The sequence below is a fragment of the Schistocerca serialis genome, chromosome 2, assembly GCF_023864345.2.
Source record: "Schistocerca serialis cubense isolate TAMUIC-IGC-003099 chromosome 2, iqSchSeri2.2, whole genome shotgun sequence".
Lineage (NCBI taxonomy): Eukaryota > Metazoa > Arthropoda > Insecta > Orthoptera > Acrididae > Schistocerca > Schistocerca serialis.
In genome coordinates, this window is record NC_064639.1 from 630,594,219 (window position 1) to 630,621,661 (window position 27,443).

At 40.8% G+C, this 27,443-nt stretch overlaps 2 protein-coding genes across 11 annotated transcripts in view; both read right to left on the bottom strand.

The window, feature by feature from the left end:
• The window catches only part of LOC126457690 (uncharacterized), a 358,927-nt gene that overhangs the window by 295,949 nt on the left and 35,535 nt on the right, over positions 1-27,443 (bottom strand). For 4 of the 10 annotated variants that reach the window (XM_050094204.1, XM_050094206.1, XM_050094205.1 and 1 more), the window contains exon 2: positions 21,068-21,295. The exons of 4 other annotated variants lie outside the window; for them this stretch is intronic. In XM_050094204.1, the coding sequence (XP_049950161.1) occupies positions 21,068-21,295 (228 nt within the window). Of the gene's footprint in view, positions 1-14,977; positions 15,085-21,067; positions 21,296-27,443 lie in introns of those variants that run through there. 2 more of the 10 variants (XM_050094202.1, XM_050094216.1) reach the window with 2 other exon arrangements.
• The window catches only part of LOC126457692 (uncharacterized), a 92,795-nt gene continuing 80,104 nt past the window's right edge, over positions 14,753-27,443 (bottom strand). Inside the window, exon 4 of the transcript XR_007585505.1 lies at positions 14,753-14,957. The gene's annotated coding sequence lies outside the window, so the exon portion shown is untranslated. The remainder of the gene's footprint in view (positions 14,958-27,443) is intronic.

Below are 27,443 nucleotides of genomic sequence, written 5' to 3' on the forward strand. Positions count from 1 at the left end.
ATAATGGTCAGACGATGCGTACCGTCGAGGATCGATGCCGTGAACACCAGAGGCACACTCGACTGGTATATCCGAGCAAGTCGGCGGTCGCTAAACATTGTTTGTCGGAAAATCACGGTATGGAGTATGAATGCACGAGTTTTCTGGTACAGACGTGGAGATACTGGGACAGCGTTGTTAGACCGGCCATCGAAATTCGCGCCAATGATGACCTCATAAACCGTGATTATGGCTATAATCTTAGCAATGCTTGGGAAACAACGATTGGGTTAATCAAGAGTAAATCGAGCAAACGTGTAGTTGTGACGACCACGGCGGACAGAGCCATCACACCGACGTCATCTCAGACGCCGTCGCAATCTGTTCCACCGCGTGACCGTGGCGGGGGGCGCGGACGGCGGAGGGATTGCGCCATGGGCGGAGGGAATTTAAATCGGCCACCGCCACGACCTAACCCAGCTGCCCTGAGCAGCCATAGCGTACGGATCTCCGTACCGGCACGTTCACAGGAGCTCAGTCCGTCAGTTCACCAGATGATGGCGATGTGTATGATCGCCAAAATATTTTTCCCGTTGGACACTGTAGACCCTTGGATATTTTGATCACTTATTGTTCTTTCTAGGCATTTTATGCAACTGCCACGTGCAATATGTAAAAAAGTGAAATACAGGAAGACGTAACAGATGTGTTATGTTACAAATTTATGACTGGAGCAACCTTGCATGCTACATCCAGATCTAAATTTTCTTCTCCCAGCGGAAACCTCTCGGAAATGGAACGCATTCCTAAATCATTCGCATGCTCGTAGAATGGCTTGTTGTGGTTTACGCTTCTTCTATTTGTATCTTTCCCTGTCGTGCGACATATTTGGGTCGATGGGCTCCAGTAGCACCTTCAGAATTTCTGAATCTAGGAACCTAGGAACCAAGCACACTTACGTCGGCATTCTCTAACTACCTGCATAATGGACCTGACAAATGAAAATATTGTCTTATTAATTTTTCCATTTCCGCTGTTATTATGAAACATACATCGCTCACGTATGAGAAGGAACACTTAATTGAAGTATCGGAACGCACCTTGAAAAAGTTAATGGGACCCCCTCATACTTGAGCGATGTATGTTTCACAATAACACCAGATTTGCTGAGACTAATAAGACCAGATTTTCACTTGTCATGCTTGATAGGCAAATATTTAGACAATGGCGATCCTAATCCAACAAATCTGAGGTTAGGATTTAAATGTTCTCTGTAGATAAAAGCTACACAGTGATGTTACGTCACCATCAATTTTTGTTTCTGGCGACATGATAGATTTACTATGTGTAAACAAACAATGTTTGTTAGTCATGTTTTCGATCAGTGGATATTTCTGTTAGTTATCAATTGATTTTGTCTTGTATTGCGTGTTCTTGTGAGTGTAGCGGTGTGTGACAGTTGGTGAATTTTTGAGTCACTGCAGACTAGATTTACAGCTTGAAGTGCATCGTTCATCAAATATGGGAGTTTCATGGATTGTGTTTTTCTTTTAAAGTACATTGGAAAATTAGAATACATTGTTTAGATAGTTGCAGTACAGAAAACTTTCTTGATCTATGGTGTTAGAGGTGTTTCTACCTGCCAAATATGCATTGTTGCTATAAGGATTGTGTCAATTGGAGAAGGCCACTTTATTCATACAGAGTTCTATTTGAGAGCAGTCTTTTTCGATGTCTGATTGCACACCACCGAGAACTATTCCATTGTTGCAATGTCGCTGGCTCCAGAAGCCAGGAATCACATATATTGACAGGTTAACTTAATCTCTGTTAAAAATTTTAAATGAAAGAGACATTCTGCTGAGCTTACTACCCGACAGCCACATCCTGCCCTCCACTCACCAAACACGTTGCAAGTCACATAGTAGGTTGACAGACCCGCTGTCACTGGAGAATACAAAGAAGTATCGAGATGCAAAGATTAAATGTAGGAGGCAGAGACCTTATCAGTAATCACACAAAATCCTCTCTCGTGGATAGAAAGGACAAAAACTGGCAAACATTATATACTGGTCCATTTGAAATAGGTAATGTTCAAAAAGTTGGTGCTTCCTTGCTAGTATATCCTTGATAACCAAAATTAAAGGCTATAAACACCCCACTACTTAATGAGCAACTTATAAAACGTTTTTGAATGTTGGTGTCCACATAATGATGTATGTATGAATATAGTTTCCACGTTTTGTAGATGAAAGTCCATGCAACTCGACATTTTAAATTTAGTACGAAGCACATGTGTACTATGTACAAGTGTATGTATCAGTAGAATAGTGTGTGAACATATGCATTATTAACCAGTTGCCATATTGTGGCATAATCTGTAATGAGCTGTAAATACTTAGGGTAGTTGTACTTTTATGTCACTTATTGAACTGTGTCTTGTGTACATGTTGTTTAAACATGACCTTGGAATGGTTCCAGTCAAAAGGAGTCACCACACTTATTACGATGTTTATACCTTTGTGACAGCAGATGAACAGTTCCTGTTTCGTAAAATGTGGTCGGCCGCTGACGGATTCACAAGCGCATTGGCAACTGCACCTCCTTGACCAGCAGCAACAGACGTCCACACATGTCTATCTTCAGGTCACCAAAGAAGTGAAAACCACGCAGAGAAAGGTTCTGGCTGAACGGAGCATGTTGCAGTGTTTCTCAACTGAATTGTCGTAGATCAGGCTTAGTCCGAATGGCAGTGTGGGGGCTTGCGTTACCGTGCAAGAAGAATATACGGACCGACTGCCCGAGGTCAAATGGGAAATCCAAGACTAGAAACATCCCACAGCTTGTGATATCATACCAACATCATACTTGCTTCCAAGAGTCTTTCCTGGGAGCAATGGAGGCTGCAGCTTTATGCATAAGACATAATTAGTGGTGTGATGTACCAGTAGTAGAAAGTGACCTCTTGCGGTAAATATGGCAAGAAAATGCGGTCTCTCAATGTGATTGGCTGATGCATTCGAAGGCTGTGCCCTTAACCACCACTTTTCTTCCACCAACACTTTTGGAAAGGTGCATTATACTCACCCAACATTCTGCAATATGTTTCTTTAAATCTAAGCTATCGCCACCTTCATTAGAAGTTCATAATTACAAGCGTAACTGAAAACAAAAGCTAAACGGAAAGACAAACAACGCTCTTCGGGCACTCAAGCGAAGTAATGGCCCCGTCTAAACAGATCAAATGTGCAGTCATGATACAATGACGTGCTGTTGGATGCGGACAATTATATTTCATTTTCACGCACAATTCAGTAAAATGTTAAGGAAGTTTAGGGGTTAGTCATGGGACACGGACATGTGGCCTCGTGCGGTCATTTAAATCTTATTTCTGTGCACTAATAATGAGTCTAAAACTGTTTCAGAATACATAACATGTAAACGGTTTATTCGCTCGCATGATAAATTTCGTAAAGAAGACAATAACTTGCGAATTGGTAATACGAAGAGAATAATGTTTGTGACTTGTAGATTATCCCATCCCGCAAAAGCAAATACGAATAGCATTTCTGTAAAAGAAGTGAACGAACTACTTAAATACGTGACACCAGCTCCTCGATTATGGTTTATAACAGTCTCAGGACAACTAATCAGCGACCTGCGACAGTATTAGAAGTCTGTATGTTGGTTAAATCATTCGAGCTCTAGAGAAAGCAGTTAGGTACCTCACACGTGATTCGCACTCTGAGTGAATGAGATAGTTAGCATATAATCTTTAGTATCACCGAGGAAGTTAAGGGGATCAAACTTGAGTGTGGTTACTCCCCTATATTCCTTTCTTTGTATAATATGAGGCTTGAAATTACTATCGAGAATCTGAACGGTAAAAACCTTTAAACTATACGAGAATATCAATACAATGATTTATATACATTTACAAGGGCAAAAACATTTCCCGGAGGGAAGAGAAACTAAAGAGGAATCAGAAATACTTAATTCCCTTACCAGTGATTTCAGGGAAGTTCGGAAGTAGCCACAAATGAATGCATGATCATGTTGGGACAACTATGAATGGTGAGAGTAAAAAAGATGATTTAATGGTAAATAAAAAGAATCAAAATGTAGAATATGTCGCTCCTGATGAGAATGGCGCAGTCGATTAAAATGGAAACGCCGTAGACAGCGGATCTGACCTGCACCTTTCAAATGAAGCGACAGAAGACTGAATAAAAATATGATACTGCGCCTGATGAGATTTCTCCAAATGAAACCAATTGTGCGAAATATAAAGTTGTAGTGAAGCTAAACTAAAATTTTTCACCAGAAACAAAAGTGTTGGGCGGGAATTTAACTAAATATCATAGTAAAGTGAACGGTAGCATAAGTGAAGAACCTGACACTTGTGACGGCGGGAACAGCTGTAATGAACAACGAGAAGCGAATGCATGGTACAGTGAACAGTCAGTTTATGAAATTAGTGAACCCAATTATAAGCTAAGTGAGTTATTTAACATACGTCATGCCATAGTACACGGAAGTTAATAATGCCAGTGAAGTAGAAAGTAATACGAATAAAACTAGTAGTGCAAATAATAGACTTCAGTTCTCGTGTATTTACTCTATGCCTGACGGGCAGAATAAGATTAGCAACGAAACAGTGCATGTTGAATCAGACAATGAACGTAAAACTAATGCAGTTTAAACTATTATTGAGGCCCTATACTATGAGGATAGTCGTACTGTTGATACAAAATGTGCAGTCAATGATCTGTGTATTGAGAGTAGCTTTGTGAGATGAAATAGCGAAAGCAGCTGAGGAGCTAATAGGTAAAACGACAAAGTCTATTAGAAACACTTGCACAACACAGGACATACTGGATTTACTGGAATACAGCCGGGTGACGTCGTCGAAAAACGACAATATTTCGAAAGGAGCACAACCTGCCGTTTTCAGTCCAAAACTGCAGCAAGTAAGCGCTAAGCAACTTAACGTAATGCCTTGACTTTCACAGAAACGTCATAATGATAACACACACACATACAAACAAAAGCGTAGAGACACTGTAATCACTAGGGCTATCTCGTACAAACCAAAAGTTAGCGACGTCAGAAGTAATCTACAGCGATTATTAAAAACCAACGGTGAGAAGCGTAAGCTCTGTCACGTTGTTTTATGAAAAGTGACAGAGCCGGATTCCATACAAAATTTAAACAAAAATCAGCATGCCTATTGATGATGTGTCTTGATACTTCAATTTCAACAGCTTCCTTAAGAACATACAACAGCTGGAAGTGCATTCCAGAATCTTCGTACTGTTATGCTTCATAGGATAACAAAATTCTCCAATGGCGGGATTGCTCTCCTCTTGCAAGCGTGTGCGACTTATCCTCAGTACGCTGGCCCTCAATTGTCCTCATCGACTTACCAATACAAGATGACTTCAACTACAAGGAATACGGAAGACACCCGCCTTACGCAAACCATGATCATCCTCTGCAGATCCTAAAAGCACACTGGTTTAAGATGGCGATCCAGTGACGAACTTCACACCAGATCTCCGCAAAATACGACCAATGCTGTTAGAAATGTTTCCTACGTAAGGCAAAAATGCCGTAGACTTTGGTACTAACTCGGTGTCATAACTCACCTGATGCATAGTTTGCCGAAAACGCAATGCACGTCTGATATGTCTTACACTATAACCATTCTGACAAAAGGTGACCTCGAGATGCGCTAACTCAGCTGACGTACTCTCAGATTCTGGGATACAATAGCCCTATGAACCAAGGTAAGAAGTGTCGCTTCACCTTGAGCGACTTGGTGACAACTGTCAGCCTACAGATACAAGTCAACGCTAGTCGGCTGCCTACCTTCAGCGTGACCCATCGCACCACCCACTTTACTTGTGACTAACACATCAAGTAAGGGTACAAAGCCACCGTTTCCCATCTCCATCATGAGCGGAATATTCGGGTGGATTGAATTCATGCTCTCTAGAACATCGCTGAAATTTCTCACTACCATGACGGTTAACAACAAGGAAAACCTGCCTTTCTTTTCAGACATGTAGACGACATTTTTGTAATTTGACCTCGTGGAAGTGAAAATTTCAGCAACTTTTTAGAGCACTTCAATTCACTCAACCCGATTATTCGCCCTATGATGTTTATGGAGAAGAATGGCGGTCTTCTCTTTCTTGATGTGTTAGTCAGAGGAAGGTGGATGGTACGTTGGGTCATTCTGATGATAGGAAGCGTACTAGCTTTGTCTTGTATCTGTTGGCTGACAGCTGTCACCATCTGCCTCAACCAGAAAGGATACTTCACACCTTGATTCACTGGACCCATGCCATCACAGACATGAGAGTTTTTCAGCTGAGCTAATAAATCTCGAAATCACTCTTCGTCAGGTTGGTTACAGTGAAAGACAGATCAGACCTGCATAGCGCTCTTGGCCATGTGCGCTCCCGGTGAGTGGTGATAATACCGAGGTAGCACCAAATTATATGGCCTTTTTGACCTACATTGGGACCATTTATAAGAGTATTGGTCGTAGTTTGCGGACATATAATGTGACACGAGTGTTTCGACAGTCATCTAAGGTCAGTGTACTTTCGGTTTCCGTAAAGGATCATCTGGGTGGGGAGCATGACGCTTGCTCTCCTTGCATTTGTGGCATATTGGTGAGACAATCACGTCTGTGGAGGCCTGGACAGAGTTCTTGCTTAACACCTGGTGATTATTATTTCACTATCGATAACTTCTGAGTGTGATGTCACCGTTAAAAATTACATATTTTTTTGAAATACCTCTTAACATTGTTTTAGGGTACTGGTACGCTGAAATATCGATATTAGATTTTACAGAGAGATGTAAAGGGAGTCAGCAAATGAATGTTTGTATGCAAAGCTCTTTGATGTAAATGAATTGATAAATAACGATAAGGAAAATGTTATTGCCACTTAATGAAAAAATTCGAATGACTGTAACCACCTTAGGGCTAATTTTCATGGTTAACATAATAAACAAATGTATAGAATAAGATGAGGGGAAGTACAAAGGGTTTTACGTGACCAATTGTGGAGGTGACTTTGGCGAAAGGAGCGCCAAGTGAGAAGACGATGGAAAGAAAAGCAGTTGCGTGGGAGCCTTCACAGCGTGTGTATCGGGCTGCGATAGGTCCGCTAAGGTGAGGCTTATTTGGCGCTAAAGTTGTGAAAAAGTGCAACCAAATATTCGGATGGCAGCGGCTTTTATGCTCCAAAGTCGTCTAGAGTATGTAGCAAATTGGAAAGCAAGATTATCCGAATAATTTTATAAGGGAATTCGGCCGACCCTCCGAAGAGTAAAGATGGCTGCTGCTTGTGAAGTGGCTATCAATAAGGAAGTCCATCACTGGGAACGTGAAGAGCCGACCGAAATTGTTGTACCAACAGTACCATGAGCCCTCCAGCACGCAACTCAAGGCAAGCAGTAATTCTATAGACTTCTTTCTTTGATCGCAGAACGTGTGTGGGGTTACAGTGAACTAACTTTGAAGCGAAAAAATAGAAGTTGTATAATATTTGAGTAAACGGTACGATAAGTAAATTCATTATTATTATGAACTGCTTCATAGTAGAAAGAGGGGGAATTTCAAGCGAAGAAATTGCTTTGGTTGATAACACCATCTTTAAATGTGGTCGTTTTGTTCAACAAAATAAACTACATTCCGTTGAATAACATTAATTTTGCTACAAATTTAAATTTGCTTTGCCTGCTAATTCAAAATTAGAGTAACAAGTTTTTCAAAAGTAAAGATAGCTGCCACTTGCTCAGTCCGAGTTTGCTTCCATGTTGTTGCGAAGTAAATTCAAATAAAAAAAAAATTCAGCCATTCAAAGGCAGTATCGGCACTAAAAGTAAATAAAGGAAAAACGCTAAATGACTTCAAAATTGCTCCATCAGAGGTGGCGACCGAAAATAAAATTTTAGGACTAGTTTTTCTTACAGTGGGCCTAACTAAGGTAAGGTTTCGAGTCTGCTGTGGTGTACTACTGCAGTGTGGATGGATCTTCTAGCAGGTAGGTCAGACATTGCACAATCCTGTGTTCCGCAACGAGTCTGCACAGCGAGCCCCTTCATCCACATTGTGCTTTGGGTAGAAGCCCACGTTCAATAGCCTTGCGGTGTAACGTCCATTAGTTTACTCCGGTCATACGTTTTGTTGAACATAGAAGGTTTATAAACAATAAGTGTCATAACATTTTACAGTGTAAGGTTTAAGTTAGCGGGGGTGAGTTAATGGCTATATTGTGGCTTGAGAAATGTAGCGGAACATGGCCACATAGACACGGTTAAGTTTTTTGTGCTAGTGTCCATAGGTGTCAGAGGAGGTGTGGTCGCTGCCCGCTTCCTAAGGGCGTTCGCTTTCGTCGGGACGGCTTCAGATGGACTTTCAATTATCAGCAATCAACAAACAATAATATCTTCATCGAAAATGTAATTATTTAAACAAAAGTAGTAGAAAGAAAGACGTAGGGAAAGATGTACGTTCTTAACTGTTTTCTTTTTCAACTACGTTTCGTAGAGACAGTACTATTCCTTTCGATTTCGTACGAGAATTATTTTGTACGAGTAGTACGAATCGGACAAAGGTGGAATCGGCAGGTATGGTCACATATGGCTGCCTTGACAGGACTTATGTAAACCTTTTCTGGGAAAAGTTCTGTGTGCAAACGTGCACAAATACCAGAACTTGGTAACAATTGTCCATGACAACAAGCTGCAAGGTAGCACAACAAAGACCGATTCTGACAATGAGACTGTCTCTGTTTGATTGCGTAAGTGTACTTGTGAGGCAAGACAACTATTTAATAAAAATGTCAGGGTCTAACGGCAATCCCGAAACGGAGAAAATTAAGACAGAAATTGCGTATTTTGGGGAACTTTTTTACATGTATGATGAGTTGAAATATGGGAGGGTTGAGCAGAATATGAGACGTAGTGACTGGGAAGGGGAGCTACCCTCAATAGGAAAAATGTATTGCACAATGATGCATACACAAATATATTTTGACGAGATAATCCTATTCTACGAATGGAAACAACAATTACTGCATTATGTCCCAAAGGGGGCAACTTTCGGAGATGAAACTGCCCCTGATCCACGAACTGAAGTACGAAACCCATTCCGATTGTGATCAGTTGTCAGTAGAAAAGGATGTTCCCTATGATGCTAGTGATTCCGAAAGTGATGATAATCTGGTTGAGTGTCCAACTGGCGACCAAAACACGCAAGCAACTGACTGTAGTGTCGCTGAAATCGATGGTGTTCAACTAACAAGTAGTGATACACAGGAGGAGGAAAGCTACATGGACGATTCTGACAGTAATTGTTAGAGGAGGACGAAGAAATCCAAGACATATATAGGGGGACCGCTGATTTTTAGCACCTTGTAAAAAGGAAGATAGCAAAAACGGGCTCCGGTCAGAGACTGATGAAGCTGAAAGCAGTAGTTATAATGAATTTATCTTTCCTCCAGGGGTAATCGATGCTGTAGGCAGTATTTACCTGTGTACAGCCAAAGAAAGTAAATTCGTGTTAATTGAAGATGAAGTTATCGAAACACCACAAAAGTTACGTTGAACATCTCTCTAAATGGAAAGCGATGAGGATGAGGTACTTGAAAGAGATGTACAAAGAAGGGAGTAAGTAATTCATAGCAGTGACGCAATATGATAAATCGCAATCGCAATAAGGTACAATCCGACCTTTATGAAAGTCGGAAACGTGATGGTACGCATTTCTCCTCCTTACACGAGGCATCACAACAACGTTTCACCAGGCAACGCCGGTCAACTGCAGATTGTGTATGAGCAATCGGTTGGAAACTTTCGTCATGTCAGCACGTTGTAGGTTTCGCCACCGGCGCCAACCTTGTGTGAATGCTCTGAAAAGCTAATCATTTGCATATCACAGCATCTTCTTCATGTCGGTTAAATTACACGTCTGTAGCACGTCATCTTCCTAGTGTAGCAATTTTAATGGGCAGTGGTGTACATTTCATAAAGACAATAGGAATACGCGTGATTTCGTACGAGAATTATTTAATACTACGAATCGGTCACACGTGGAACCAGCGGATTCAGTCACATGACGGCGGCCATATTTGTGTTGGCGGCAGTGCTGAGAGTGTGCTTGTTATCTTTACGGACTTTCAGCGAAAACTAAAATATTAAATTCGTTTCCATAGCGCTTACTATTTGCAGTTTTCTCTTGAAAGTGGCAGGAGTACTTCTGTAGAAATATTAAGGGTTGTCAAAGATGTCTTCCGCCTGTATTTCTGTAAGTTTTTTGAAGATTGTATACGCTGGGATACACTAAGGTCCGATACTGTATTCATTTTGACGAATGGAGAAGATACAAAAATGCAGACGTCTATAATAAGATGGTGGCCGAGTTAGAGGGATATAAAATGTAGACTGGCAATGGCAAGACAATTGTCTTCGAAAGGGAGAAATATGTTAACATCGACTATAAATGTTCGGAGTGTAGCCGTGTATGGAAGTGAAACATGGACAATAAACTGTTTAGACAAGCAAGTGACACTAATCTTTAAAATGAGGTGCAACAGAATAATGCCGAAGATTAGATTGCTACATCACATAACTGTTAAGAAGGCGCTGAATAGAACGTCGGAGAAAAGAAAATAGTGGTCTGAGCCTGCGTGGTAAAGGAATCAGTTAAAACGACTCATTCTGAGACCTAAAGAGGCTTGGAGAGCTCCTTCATACCGTAACGTAAACAACAAAAACTCCCACTGAACAACACTCTTGTTTTGTAGTCGATTGTAATTTCAGTAATGGTTACTACATACTCTTGTTGGCTAACTTTCTTAATCAATATACAGGGAGACAAATAAATGCCAGCAAGCAAATCTTTCACCAGATTCCAATCAAATATTTATCTCTCTAAATAAGATTGAGTGCGTTTAGAAAACACATAACGGGTAAAAACGACTAGATATCAACAATGTCACATCTTGTAGGGCATTGGAATATAAAGAGGACTGTGTCATCCCACATAACCGTGCCGGGTCTAGCAGGTCACTGAGTAGTCCGATGAAACATCAAACCTACACGCCCATAGAGCCGTTGATCAAATCCACGTCAGGTTTCTTTTACATTTTTTGGCTTCCCGTTCCCTAGCTCTCGTAGTTTGTAAGTTGTGCATCATTTCAACACAGGACAATGACCAATAAAATGATAGTGGCCTATGGCATGATAGTGGGATCCATTAACCTGGGTGTATGTGTCTACTGACTGCTGAGTGGACAACCATGGCTATTCCTGTCAAGTTTATGTAGGACAGCTTCCCGATGAAACGCACAATAGATAAATATCTTAATATGTTTTTGATGCTGAGACTTTCCGATCAAAAGGCTGGTGTTGCACGAGCGTATGCTACATAGTGTCACAGAAGACGCCATGTTGATGAGAATGGCTATAGTCACCTGAAGCACAGCCTTCTGGGAAACGGGTAAACGTCGTATACAAGTAATGCACAGTGGTCGTCCAAGGACAAAACCTACCCCTACACATAACGCAATTCTTGAAACCATTCTGCTAAATCACCAGAAGCAGTTCCAGATATGTGAAAAACTGGTTTTTGAAGTGATGCACAATGACCTGTTTCTGTATCATAACAAACTAATTCAGCACCAATGGCCAGATGACCGAAATGGAAGAGAGTAGTTATTTGAATGGATGCAGCACCAAGTGAAAGATATTGGCCATTTTAAAAGTAACGTGGGATGGACTGACGAATCTAGCTTCACTTGTGAAGTTATTTTCAACTCACAACAATCATTATTGATTGGAAAACAACCTGCATGTTAACATGACATTTCACAACCGTCCTGTAGCGCTCAGGGGTTGTCGGAACGACACAGAGGTACGGTTTGGTAGAGAGGAGTGACTTACGCATAAGAATGCAGAGAAATACCTGAAATTGTCTCGTTGACTTCATTGGATCGAAGTTAAACAGCAGGCCTCTCACTGATCCCAGTGATGGAGCCACGTGGCGTCCATGTGTAGATCAGCACCAATACCAACGGTGGAACCTGCTGCATCGGCATCCGGCCATCCAGCGGTTCAGACGTAGCGCTCTTGCTCAAGTCACGGCTAAGGGGTCACCGCATGTTTCGGCTGCATAGGTAGCCTGGGACGTGTCTGGCTGCTCCCTCAAGCACAACTTGTGGACCCCACGTACAGCGAAGGAGGGAAAATAACTGGCCGTCATCATCGTAGTAAGCCTTGGCAGCCAGGGCATTTTCTTGAGAGACCGCAGATTGCTCTTCACCCGGGAGGTCGCTAGTTGGTGCCCCCGACCCGCCCCAGCGAATGGCAGCTTGCAGTCCGCCGTACGATATCACCCAGAGAGCGGAGGGTGGAAGCTATCTCGTTCCTCGCGCCGGTGCAGCTCCAAGGTGCGAAACCTCCCCGTCACATCTACTGCGTGTCCGTGCAGCGGAGTATGGTATTGGTTTCAGCGGGTCGGTTGGCCGCCGAAATTCATCGCCAGATTGTCATCGACGTTGGCGTGCAATTTAAACCATTGTTATTCACTCGGATTCTAAACATGGACATAGTGGCGGCACAACTACCCCCCACTTGAACCTGCGGGCTAGATCCCTGACGTATTTCCTCTGGAGGAGACAAGTGGAGTGCTCTTTGATTTTTACAACTTTAGGTTCCCTCAGCCCTCTTTGGTCCCTACACACAGTTCATTAGATGCGCTTCAATCTACAAGGTATCGGTTATTCACAGCAGGTCAGTTCCCTGTGCTGCCCTGATTTCATCACACTTGTATACAGTGCTCGTCGTCCCTTGCATTCCCTCCCAAGTGCTACGTCGTATACATGCGTCGTAGAGCAGCTTGCTAAATATCAACGTCACCCGCGAAAGCCATCCGATATGACATTCGGTTCCTTAACTACTACCTTCCGGCCATTGCTGCATGAAATATAGAAAATTCTCCAAATACCACGCCCGCACATGGCTTGTGTTCGTGATGCAGCAACATAAATCTACAGGCTAGAATGGTCAAAGAAGTGCTGTTGATTCCTTACCTATTACTGGACAATTTTCATGTGCCTTGCGTCGTTAGTTCCTTTGCAATACATTCCACGATGCATTTTAAAGGTTTCTCTTTGTGTTCACTTACACATTAGCTTTCGGATCGAAGATACACTGCCACACTTTGGAATACAAGCACTACCAGGGAAATGAATCGGTCATGGATTTTCGATGTTCTGGACTCCACTGGAGTCTAATTTGGTGTATGAGTGTGTGACTGGAGGGGGGAGGCAAACTTAACAAAAGTTGATGCAGACGTGTTGTGAAGGGTCCAGCAACGTATGATCCAGCTAGATGCGAAGTCTTTGCAAATACAAGGTAGTTGAATACCTTTCCCAAAAATGAAATTTGTTTGTGTGTCTACGTTCCAGCACTGTGAAGACACGCCTGGGCGATGGATGTCTAGAATGGAATTATAATGTGTAACATAATGTGCAATTTAGTGTCCCCTACGTATTGCTTTTTTTGGACCTCATTGGATACCGACGATGTTATTGTGTGCACTATTAATTTAAAATGTTTTTAATTATCTCATGGACAGAGCAAAGCAGACGTCTTACATGTAAGAAGTTTATGTTATGTCTTAATGTTTAAGTAAAGACAGAAAGAAAAACACAACAACCCCAATTGGAGGTGTCAACTGGATACTGTTTGATGCTTTAACTGAAAAAGAATGTTTGGCGCAAACTGAACATGAACATCATTGAGTCTGAGTCTCCGATTCCCACAGCATTTTCTCATCTCACTGAGCTAATGGGAGACCTCCACCTCAGCGCAGAATTAGTGCTACTTGCTCTTAGCCTCGCTGCATGCAGTAACAGCATTACCAGAGCCTCACTTTCTGAATAGCATTTCTGTTAACCAGTGAGTCGCCTAAGGTTAAGTAGATACACTTTTGTATTGAACTGGGTTGAGCAATGAAATGCCGACCGAAACGTGCAGCAATTTTTCTTCATCGTGTTTGCTGTTGGCTACCGCTATCAAGCAAATTATGTGATTATTGGCCATTTGGGATTTACATTTAATTTTAGTACTGAACAGAATAAATTATAATGTATGGTTTCCTTAACCCAACTGATAACGATTTTTTTACCTGCCTAGATATATCTTTCTGTTTTTTGATATAACACTATTTTGTAGCATTCCATTTGCATCATGCTTTTTTTCTTGGATTTAAAAAGCTTTATAAGTTTTCACATATAAGACTTCGGAGTCATTACTTTGAGCACGCACTTGCGCTTAAGCTTCAATCGAGAAGATCTAGTAATTGAGACGTTACACGGTCACTTTTACTACATCGATAATTTGAACCCGCATCTTGGCGTGATTTTTTTAAAGTTTTCTTTGCATAATAGCTTGCAATAAGTCCATGTAGAACCGTGAGATATGACACCATTTCCTCTAGATTACAAATGTTTCACTACTTTCCCAGGCCAGGTAAAGCGAAGCCGTGGCGTCAGTCGTAAGTCTTTGCTGCGGCCGCCGGTGTCCTCGTGGCAGTATGTTAAGTTTGGAACTGGATATTGGCATTATAGAAGGTCAGAGTGAATAATGGATGAAATGCATTTGATGTTATTAATAATAAGCCTATGATTTTAAGTATTTACGTGAACCTGTAGATAGAGAAATATCTTGTGCTTTTTAAATATAACAGTTGGCGCTATGAAACTGCACTTATATTGCGTCAGCATACAACTATTACCGAAACAACACAAAGATGAAAAGAATACAAATGTGATGTTTTAACAATAATCTTTACAGTAATGAGATATACAGCATGTCGTAAAGTAATCAGAAAGATCTGACGCTCTTGCAGTTTCTTGGCTCCTCTGGAAACAGCAGATGTCTTCAGTCAGCAGGTCAGCCATTTAGTCTCCACTCCCTCGCAGACGATTCAAGCTGAGGCAACGGACTGGCAATGTTCCTAGTTCCTGGGACAATCTGACATGTATGGTTTGCACTGACTCTTTGGTTTCACCACGTACACTGCAAGGAATTGAAATATGTTTTAATAGAGGTAGGAAGTATAAAAATAACATAGCAGTTTAAATTTACTAGTGATAAAACAACTGAAACTCTTCGCCTTTTACAGGCAGCATGAATCTCATTCCCAGCATTGTGACAACATTATGTTATGGTTGTGCATCAGAGATAATGTGGGGTTCCGCCAGTAATTATCTCTGTCCTACATTTTACGAAGACATGCTTAATAGGCGGAGAATGTTATTATAAGTGCCGTAATAATGTCACAACCGTAGTAACTGCTGCCAAGTGTGCTGTGTCACTGAGCTCCTTTCGTTATTGGTACTATAGCAGACCGTTGAAAGATTGAAAACGCGAGTAAGCCTAATTTATAGCGTATTTCGAAAGTTGAGGATGTCACTAGAACCAAGTTCCTCTAGGGGCGTAATCCTCCTGCCGTGTGAAGCATTCAGTAAGCAACACATGTATCCTGTGACGTGCCAGATGACGATAACCTCAGGGACCTCGGTTTCGTTTGCTGGGAACTCATCTGGCGATCTCTGAGTTTGTGATTTGGGAATGGTCAGAACTGCCCGTCTCCAGTAACCGTAAAATTAGTCTTCTTAACAGCGATGACAGCTACTGCAAAAAAATTTACACTCTTGTCAATTTGATTAACAAGAATGTTACGTAAGTACTAATACTTATCATAAAGAAAGGACTGAATGAATGAATACTATATGATACTAAACAGAAACTTTAAGGAAAGAATTCAAGAAATTATTATTTACGAAGTTTGAATCCAGACTATAAGCTGACCAAAGATAAGATTTATCCTAGGAGAGAGCTGTAGCCGCATCAAGCTGTAAATTAGGTGTGACTACAATGTAATTCGGCAATGGAGATGTTAATTTCACTTCTCTCTTGAACTGTTGCAATAGTAGTATGCATGTTTACGGTTGGAAGTCAGACGTTGGACTGAAGTAAATCATGATTACCGTTTGGACAGATAACGGGATAGTTGATTGCTGATTTGTGATGGGACTTAGCCTTCATGATACTTAATAGTCACGAACATCAAAGGACACAGAATGAGACTGATCGCAACATAAACTCAATTATTCGACTTGAGTAGGCAACAGACAAACGCAATCACGGAAAACTTAGAATTGAGCCGTGTTGTCAGAAGCTATCGTCAAAGTCAGAATTGCCGATGCTAACAGACCCAGTACTCTGAATGAAAAATCGGTGAGTGTGTTCAGTGTAGGGACAGATGATTATGAAGAACATTATATTTTAATCCAACATTAATTCTTGGAGTGGCGTACATCATTTATAGGATATTTGAAGTGCATTTTTGGAAATGACTGATACTTCGGATATCATAAAAGTGAGAAGTGATTTAGTGACATTTTAACTGTAAACAGGAATAAGTTTACACGGAAGTACGACGCATTCTTAACATTGCTCAACGGTATGTTATCTCTATAATTACATCGTGTATGGGCGCTGATGACCACGCTGTGTAGCGCCCGAAAACCTCAAACCACACACACATCGTGTAGTTGCTGAATACGTGACGTAGCGTCGCCTTCTCGACGGAATGACAATTAACAACGCAATTTCCTCGCAAAACTGGTACAACCATCACCATCGAGCCGAGACAAAGCGAGACGTCACAGAGTACAGTTCATTCGCTGTGAACTAACGAAAGAGATTTTGAATTCAAAAAACTTACTGAGAAAACATTCTCGATGACAAAGTAGTATGTATTTGGAAAAAATTATTTGTAGAGAATTTCGTCTTTGTACGAAACCTCTGAAGTGTCAAACCATGCTGCTCAAGATGTATGTGCGAATATTGCCTGTTATGTTTGATAGTATCACGGCCGCTGTAAGACCCAGTCGCCAATCGAATATCACTTATTTCTTACAAACCATTCCTGTAATATTTTTCTTTGGGGGGGGGGGGGGGGGGAGGGGCATTTCGAGTTCCATTATTGTATTTAATCACGAATGGTACTTGTTCCATGCCCTCAATACGTTGCAACTGTCTGTCCAGTGTTCTATGTGTTTAGCCGTGGGTGCTTTACGATGGAGGTTACTGAGATCAATAAGTAAATGAACTTGTGTTTTTTGCATCGTACTGAAGATTTATCCCACTTAGAGGTAAAGCATCATTTGCTAGGATCTTGCTTATAAACATATATTCTCCTATCAGTCGAGTGTTCTCATATTGTTGTCCGCATACTATTGATCAAATATTTTTACTCGCATTGCATCTCGCTAAAATGGTAGTAGCTTTTCCCTCAGCTACGTAGCTGCAGAACGTTAAGGGGACGCTGGCGCACGACACCCAGATTCGTGACATCAATAGACATATCATGAAAGATAGATTCTTCTACTCTGCAGGAATAGTGTCAACCGTAATGGAGAATGGTGTCCACCTAGGGGAATGGTAGCTACTTTCAGCTAAGTTAGTCAGTTAGCAGTTAGTGATTGACGAAAAACAAGAGACAAGGAATAGTTAAACTTTTTTGTAAAATCATGTGTCAGGCGACAGTTAATGACGGAATGAGTGTGAACATATACATGTGTGGGGTGAAATGTTATGAGGAAAATTAAATGACAAGACAGTACAGAGAGTAATTTAATGAAAAACTTGTTACAATTTTAGGAAAAATTGGTTACTGAACACGTGAGTCCTTAAAGAGTATTATTAATAATTGACAGTTAAAAATACAGAGGTGTTTGTTTCTTAACTTCTCTCTCTCTTTGTGTGTGTGTGTGTGTGTTTATGTGTGTGTGTGTGTGTGTGTGTGTGTGTGTGTGTGTGTGTGTGTGTTTGTGTGTGTTCGTTTTGATGTTCAAAGTTCCCACCGTTTTTTAACTCACATGTGCAGCAATAACGGACGCATTTGAAAATTTCAAAGAATCTGTGACGTTTCGGGCAATCGTATTTTGTGTGTCGAAAATGAGCCTATGTGTTTGTCACGGTATATATCCATTCTCTTCCTTGGTCCAAGTGAAAACCCGACTCCTTTCATTGTCAGGGGGTTCACGAGGTGGGTGCTAGCCAAGATCGCCAGTCATCAGTTGCTGTAACTTCTGTGTGTGCTTAAACCAGTATTATTGGGCTGCCAGTGAGGCATATTGTATGACACACACTCCTGGCGCATTTTATCGAACCAGCGGTTCCCATGATAATAAAACTGTCTTCGTTTCTGAAAATAGCAACTTTCTCTGCTTTTTGTGTCTGCGGGAAGGGATAAAAATACTCAAACGAAAGAGCGGAGGCAGACAGTTCTCCCGTTTAAGCATCTCTGAGAGAATAAAGCAGGAAACATTAGACAATTTTTATAGTAATATAAGATTCGTTTGATAACGTGTCAGTGCTCTATATGTCTAAAGGTCTCTCATGGTACACTTAAATGCGTTAAACGATTAAGCAATACACTCTTTACGTCTACATGAAAATAGCACACCAAATATGAAACATATGAAGAAGTACGAAAAACTGAGTACGTCGAATACAAGTCGACCTGCATTAAACTAAATACATGATTCATGTTAAAATGTGATGGCACGGTGAAATATAACGAACATACACGTGTATGGAATTATAATGAGTGATTTCTTCCATCGTGGATTCATCGAATAGAAGATTAGGGAACAGAAAATTCCAATGAATTTATTTTCGGATATGCATGGTTTCCAAGCTAGAGCCCTTTTGTTGAATCGTACATTGTTGCAGAGACTGCGGTCTAGTAATAGCTGTACCACGTAGCCACAGTTACCATATGCATGGTTTCCTCCTAAAGGGCGGTACTGTTCTTCATACGTCGTGAGATAGCACCCTCTCATGCAACAGTAATTAGTAATTTTATGTCCGATTCACTTTCACCTTATGGTGGACGTGATACGGCGTTATACACAATGGTTCCGTATTCGAATCGAGAGAAGGCGGACATGGTATTTACTTACGGAGAGGCAAATGACCATCTCAAGAGTATAATGTATACACAGCCCATTCCAGACATGGAGGCACTGGACCAGCGTATTCATACTGCCTTTGACACTGTTCGGATGCGACCTGGCCGATGACAACTTGTGAGACAGAACATGCTACGGCGCGTACATGCATGCGTTGATGGCACATGTAAACAATGTTCAGCACATACTGTAACAGTGGCTGCCTGGTACAGCGCGTATTAGTTCGCATTCTCTGTAACAACGTATAATTGAAAAACGATCATTTGCAAGGAAACAGCGGAAAGCAGTTCCGGACAAAAGTTCTTTAGACCTTATTTGTTCCTCATCGGCACATCGATCCAACACGTTGGAAAATATCACCCTGTAGAAACACTGAATGAATCCGGTACCGTTATCCATCACTCAGGATGAAGGGTGTGGAGAGCGCAAGATGACCAAATTGTTAATTGTTTTGAGAGAGACCAAAAGTTTGTAGAGGTGAGACCTTTCATTTTCCACAACTCTAGAAGATCCACATTTTGTTAGAGTTTGAAAAATTATTCTCTTGAAATTGCGCCAATGTGACTCTGCACGATCTCTGTGAAGTTACGGACTTCAGCTTTGTGCGAGATGCGAAGCAACCTTCTGTTTATTAATCGTCCGCAATAGTATTGCACCTGGGACTGGGGTGTTTCGATCGGTTCAACGTGAGTTTTAATAGTGATATTTTGCTAGGACACGATGAATAATTTCACAAAATAAGTACAGCTCTCCCGAAAGCTTCGATAGAAGGTGCATTTTCCTTGACCACTGTTCCTGATGGCTGCAATGTATCAGCCTGCCTACAACAGTGGCCACGAAAAGCCAAGCTAAATAATGTCGTGGTTGTATAGTAACAAACTTACTATACATTTAGAATTTCCCGCTTTTTTTCTAGACATTTCCGTCTACAAATTCATTATTTAACTTTCATGTAACCGCTACTCCCGTGGTAACCAACATGCATGCAGGCATAATTTCTAATTCAGTGGAAATCTTAAGTAGTACTACGACAACGCCACTTCCCTATCCTTTTTTCGAGATACTTTAGTGTCGCCTAAGTAACGTGCTTTTACCAGGTTCTTTTTACGGCCTTTACTGACTACTAATTATAATGTGAGGTATGCTGCTATTTATAAATGCCTGAAATTTCGGACATTTTTTGCAATCGTTATACGGTTAATAACTAGTACATTTTTCATCGTCCGTAAGTAGCATATTTCGATCTGATATTACATTGTAGATATGTAACTGACTGAATAAGTGTGTGCCCTAATTTAATGCTAGCATTATGTTTCCGATAAGATGTAATCTAGAACGCTCACTTATCATTGCCCAATTCACCTACTTCTTCGTCACTACGTCAACGCGTCGCTAAATTTTAAACTTTTCTAAAGTTAGAAGCCTATTTCTACTTGTTCCTAAGCGTATGACGGGTATTGTTTGTACACACAAAACCACTTTTCGGCCTTCTACAGAGAACGATGAAAAGTGTACGTTCCCTATCGATTTATAGTGTTTAACTTAGTATATGTGTGTACAACGCTGCCAATACATTCACTGTGAAAATTAACTACACGCTATGGACCGCGGCACTTTTGGCAGCTTACGTCACCTGTTCAAATATCTTTTCGTAAAATTTTGAAATTGTAGCCCAATTCGAACTTGATGTCGCGTTACATGACATAATCCCCGTAAAAGAATTCAAAGGTGTGTAGAAGTTAAAAACATGCAGCAGTCTTACCGGAAAAGAAAGTTAGTGTAAAAGGTAGACTAAATATGCACAGCAAATTGCTCTGAATGGTTTTGGTGGAGAATCATGAAAAGTTGCAATTTCGTAATTTCGGTGAGGTAAGGGTAGTTACTGATCCTTGATAATTTGGTTTCATTCATGTCTTCACATTGAAGGAAGAATCGTTGGCAAAATATGATGCAAAACAAGCTGGTGTTATATTGTCAAAAATGCACAGAATATAGAGGTATTTGAATTAACTTACCTTTCGGTAGCTGGTTGTAGCAAGAATACAGCTTCAGCGAATTAGCATACAAGTAGAACTTGTTGTCTGCTGCGACACAAATGGTATCATCGTCATCTTCTGTGTAAGACGACCTCCCCAGAAATCTACTCTCAGCCGTGATATTGCCGATGCTTAGTTCCTCATTTCCGATGCTGGCGGTGGTCGACTCTTCTGGTTGTCCGTGGACCTCCGCCACTGCTAGCAGTGCTGCAAAAATCGATGAACGTAATTACAGATCGCTATTTCGTCTCATGGCTGTTAGTGCAACTCTCCCACTTACGACTTCGACACTACTGTATGCTATATGTGCACCGTCTGCTAGCGTGACAAAACTGAGGTATAGTGCAACTCTACTGACCCCTACCACGAACCCTTCCACTTGCTAACATATCTCCACCGTTTGGTAATGATACTGATTTTGTCTCATAGTGTGACTCTGAGTTTGACAGTCTTTTCGACGTACATGAAAACCATGTGACTACATTCAGTGAAGCTACAGTAAGGGAATACCGGATATTTGTGACATTTATGAAGAATATATGAAGACGTACTGCATCGCAATACGAGAGCATGCACACTTGGGTGAAAATACAACAGGTAGGACGGAAATTTCACCAATAATTTGTAATTATTATTAATTATCATTAAATTATAATATTTACTCATGTTTACGTGAATTCTGATACGTTGAACTCTATAGTGAACCGTAATTATTTACGAACTGGGGAATATTTTGTGTTTAATCGATGACAGGGGACGTTTTTACTGACTGTCCCAGCTTAATAAATAAATTGGAAATTACTAACACTAATATACACAATCCCGCAAACTTTATTGCATTTGATAGTCTTTGTTACTTCGTTTCATTCTCAAGCAATAATCGTAGGAAGACAATTTGAGTTATTTCACTGTCCGAAAAAATATCAGTTTATTGTAGAATTAGCATCTTGACGTTTGCTACAACAATTTTCCAGGAGACTAACATTTTTTACCACTTTTAAATACTTATTTTAATGCGTCTTGTATTTGCTTGCATTCGCTTTACTCGGTGATGCTTCGCTAAAATTTGGGCAAAGGTAATTTTTCGACGTGGTAAGAAAGCAGGCATGCACCGCTCGACCCTACAATATCAACCCAATAATCCAAAGAGCGCTCAAATGTGGTAAGTGCCTAACCTGATAGTTGAAATCCGTTCGACGAAAGCTGAATACTCTTGCCACTCCAGCTGGGAGCAACAATGGCATAAGTGCAGTACTACGATTGCCCCGAGTAATTTATCCCTTGTACTGATAGTACCCTACTAAAATTACATACTTTCATTGAATAATGCTAAATACTCTCCTGGCTATAAGCTAAATGCTGTAACTGGAAATCGCTACCCATAAGGTTGGTAATGGAATCCAATCTGTCCGCCTAACACCCCACACGGTAATTAGCTATGATGTATATAACAGAAAGATTGGTCATTTGTTGAACAGTCCGCATGTCCCAGAAAATAAAAAAGAAAGAATCAACAGTGATATAGACACTACGTTCATGTCGGACAAGTTCTCGCAGTTAATTTCTAGCTCCAATATACAAATGCAGTTGTCTTTCAAGCTCTTGTTGGATTGATATTATCTCACAAATAGATTGACAATATTAGTACTTTCCTCACTTATGTTTGGAAATGTTTCCCTTTCTAGTAAGGTTCTGCCCCACTAAAAGTTAGCCAGATATTTGGCTGAAAAAGCTGGGCTCTTCATTGGTTCTGACATCAAACAGCCCGCATATTCTATGACGGAGGCATCAGAGATCTTTCACTATCTACGTTAAGTCCAAGATACTAGTACATACATGGATCTGTCACAGAAATGTGACCACCGCCTTTGTTCGGCATCAGCACGAGATAACCACTCAATGACGGTAGGGTGCAACACTAACAGTGGAAGCTATATAAAGCGCGTCAGGGAGCCGCGGGGGACAGTAGAATCGTTGTCATAAAACAAAAAGAAGTTATTTATCTGACGTCCAAATGGGTATGATTATTGCCTTTCGGACCAAGGGTGGATGCACGCTTCAGTTTTTAAACTGTTCACGTGTCGGCCTGCTGAAAGTGTACTGTGCATGGCAAAACTGCACGATTCAAAATCGACGCCATGACCAGTGGGGCAGCATGGCCCATAGATGACAGGAGTGAAAGACAGCTGCGCAGATGTGTACGGATGAACAGGCATGCAACAGTCGAGGAAAAGACGCCCCAGGTGAACCAAGGGGTTACCAACAGTGTCTGCTCAACAATCATTAAGCGAAGATTGCTGTTTACTGGCGTCCACAGCAGGTCCCAGATTCGAACGCTCACGCTTTTCATCGGCGACGAAGCCTTCAATATTCACTCCAATACCTGAACTGGACCTGTTTTGAATGGCCGTTTTAGGCGAAAAACGTTTTATGCTCGATCGGGTATAAGGCGGGTGGCGCGTACGGTGTGAAACGTCTCAATGCAAAGAACCTGCAATGAGTGAGGGAGTGTTATGGTCTGGGAATGTATTCGTGTCGGTGATTCTTCATAATAGACGACATAATTGATCTAAACTAGTATGCGTTTGTGCTTTGGGACCCTGTCTACCCCTCCATAGAGCTTAATGTTCTTCGGCACAGTGGCATCTACCAAGAAGACAATGCATCCTCTCGCTGTTGGATCTGTAGTTTGCTCTTAACATGACTGGATATGTTTCCGTCTGTTCTTTGGAATGAGATCTCAATATGGTAACTTCAGGGCTCTTGTACTTCTCTTTATACTCTGTGATCTAGAAATGTGTTTCCAGTAATTGCAGTTTGGTTTTTTATTATGCAATTGATTTGTTGGATACTTGTTGCCAGTTTCACTACGTAGTTATCTGTAAAGAATATAAGAGTTTTTTCATTGTACTCGCTTTCTTCCATAGCGTTTATTATATGGCCCCTATTTTGCTTTCTAATTGTTACATGATTCTCCCTCTGTTTTATTTGTTCATATTACGTATTGTTTAACATTGTTTTTTATTTGCCTGCTCGTACTTATCTTTTACCTTTCTTTAATCCCCTTGGATAGTAGTTTGTTTAGTTAGTGATTAGTAGCGCATTTTACATTGCTGTTCATTATTGCAATACGTCTTACGTTTGTAAGCCCCTCCTATACTATTTAAAGAAACATTTGAAATGTGACGCATGAGAAAAATTATCTATCAACACACCTAACACTTCATAGAGGCAACGGAGAACGTGACGTCTTATGTTACAATTCAATATACAGAAACAAACACTGTGAATGCAGTGTTAAGCACGAGTCAGTCTCTATATTGTGAAGGCGGAATGATATGCGTAAGAAGATGTTCCAAAAATATTTTCCTAGAATAGCAGAACCTACATTGCAAGATTTATATTTTCTGTCTTTTTAGTTGCAGTGAGAACGTAAACAGGGGACCTCATGGGAAAAATCGTTTAATATCACACACGCACACAAACGATCCAAAAATTTTGTTGCTACAACACAGAAGAGTGAAAAAAATGCGGAAACTATTGTCCTAAGCTAGCAAAACGTAATTAATGCTGTATCTTTTTTGTTCCTTAAATAAAGCTGGAGTCCTCTTTTGACCATTCCTACAAGAGGTGTTGTGTGCGCATTGCAGTATGTATCACATCTTAGCCTTATGCTTCTTTACTTCTCAAGTGTAAAAGGATTGCAACACCAGTCACTAACTCTCAAAATGCATATAGCTATTAAATGAAAGAGCTATTCGATTAAAACTGGTGCCATTGGCTGGTTTTGTATGAGACCGTTCTGGACAATATTTCTGACAAATTCCATAAGCTCATTTCATTCCATTTCTGACAAGTACCTCCAGCATTTTAGTTACAGAAGCGACTAATAGGGAAATCTCTTACATGTTCTGCGAAAAGATCAAAGTTCGCGAATCATTTATTATCATTGGGCTGATACAAATTCAACGGCTTCTGGTGTCAAAAGAATGTTAATGAAGATAGGAAAGCATTCGAGCTCAGCGGAAATATCAGCAATTTAGCTGCAGTGTATTTTAACTGTCAAGATCGAATGTTCAGCTCCTTGAATGATGGGGGTGTGAAGCACAAAATGGTAAATTCTAAGAGTATTTGCAAACGGCATCTTAGACCTGTATGTGCCGAAAAAGGTTCCATAGAAATGCAAAGGCCCGCCACAGTTCGAATGATACGTTACTAAGTTTCTGTCAAAACAATAAGAGCTTCATACACGTTTAAAAGACTTCGGAGCTTTGTTAAAAGCAAATCCCGAAACCAGCCATGACATTTAAATTACACAGTCACTAACCAATCTGACAAAAAATCTTAACATGTATTGTTACAGTATATACATCTACTTCACTTATTAAGTCACTCTTTGACCGTACTGTCGCCCTCGCCACAAATCAAGGAGAGGAGGTCGAAGTACTGATTTCGCTTTTCTGAAACTGATTCGCCACAGAATTAGGTTTCGTTGAATTGTCTCAAAAGACCCACCTAGTCAACATTCACGTATTTGATAGAGCAATATCAACTAATATCACTCTGTAGTGGAAAGGTATCTGGATGTGAGAAAATGTCTTCAAGATCCTATACACAACTTTCTCCCCTTCCAGCAGAAGTTAATCGTAGGTCGAAAGAGCGGCAAAGCATTCCAAGCGACTCGAAAAAAGCACACATGATTGAATGCCTAACTCGTTGTCGTTGCACAACCCCTTTTATACCCACGGATAATGATCGTTTTGGAGGAAGGAAGTGTCCTCCATAAGAAACCAAATTGATTCAGCAAACTAAAGTCTTATGGTATTCATCAACTCGGAATCACAGTATGGGCAATGTCGCCCACATCTAAGCCTCGTTCCTTGAATTATTCCGAACAATATTCGATACAGTTCGGAAATGCTATTTAGTGGACAATGTACGAAAATACCGGATAGCAGGCCGCGGTGGCCAAGCGGATCTAGGTGCTTCAGTCCGGAACCACGCGACTGTTACAGTCGCAGTTTCGAATGCTGCCTCGGTCATGGATGTGTGTGATCTCCTTAGTTAATTAGATTTATGTAGTTCTTAGTTCTACTGGCTGATGACCTCAGATGTTTAGTACCATAGTGTTCAGAGCCATTTTAACCATTTTGAATACCGGATATTGGACCTGATTCATGATTTTATTCGGTAATTCACTGCAGAAATAATTCAAATGAACATACACACACACACACACACACACACACACACACACACACACACACACAAAGAGAGAGAGAGAAGTAAAGAAACAAACACCTCTGTTTTTCAACTGTCAATTATTAATAATACTCTTTAAGCACTCACGTGTTTAGTAACCAGTTTTTCCAAAAATTGTAACAAGTTTTTCATTAAATTACCCTCTGTACTGTCTGATCATTTAATTTTCCTCATAACATCTCCCCCCACACATGTATTTGTTCACACTCATCTCGTCATTCAGGCGGTCAGTCCGGAACCGTGCGACTGCTACGGTCGCAGGTTCGAATCCTGCCTCGGGCATGGATGTGTGTAATGTCCTTAGGTTAGTTAGGTTTAAGTAGTTCTGAGTTCTAGGGGACTGATGACCGCAGATGTTAAGTCCCATAGTGCTCATAGCCATTTGAACCATTTTCAAAAGTGATAGTCGGAAAGAAGCTGTGATATGTCTATAACTGTTCACAATATACACAGCGTATTCCGTAGTCTGGGAGGTGGTAGTTTAAATGAAAACACAAGCAAAATATCCGGAAGACATGAGCTCTAAGATCCATACTTTTAGAGCTATGTGTACTTGGTGATACCGTAAACCGTATTCACAGTTCATTGCAAGTGCAGCGGATACCTTATTTCTAACAGAACCGGTGCGTATTTTGAACAGCTTACGAAAAACATTGTAGTTTTTTCCCTGTAATTGCCAGAAAATTGAAGCCTGCTGTTTCTCAAGGAAAATACCAAACTCCATTTTGATCACAAATGCAGGCCCTATGTAATAGCTTGTAAAACTACGACTCAGTGCCACACGTATTTTCCAGATACTTAATTTCATAAGTTTAAAACCATTTTTGAAACTGTATGTACTTGCGAATTCCATCGTAAATGAGATTGTAATATATGCTGGAAGAATAAATAACAAATAATTATTTGAAGTTGTAGTAAATACTCTGACAATGGCTTGGATGTTATATTTGTAAGAAACATGACATACATTTCATGTCACGATAATATCGTAGGCGTAAGAATGCGCGGAGGGGTGCGTTGCGTACAATGTGCATTGTTGTACAGACGTGTGTCTTGGAGCAGAAATGACAAATTGTGCGGGAAATGGTGTCAT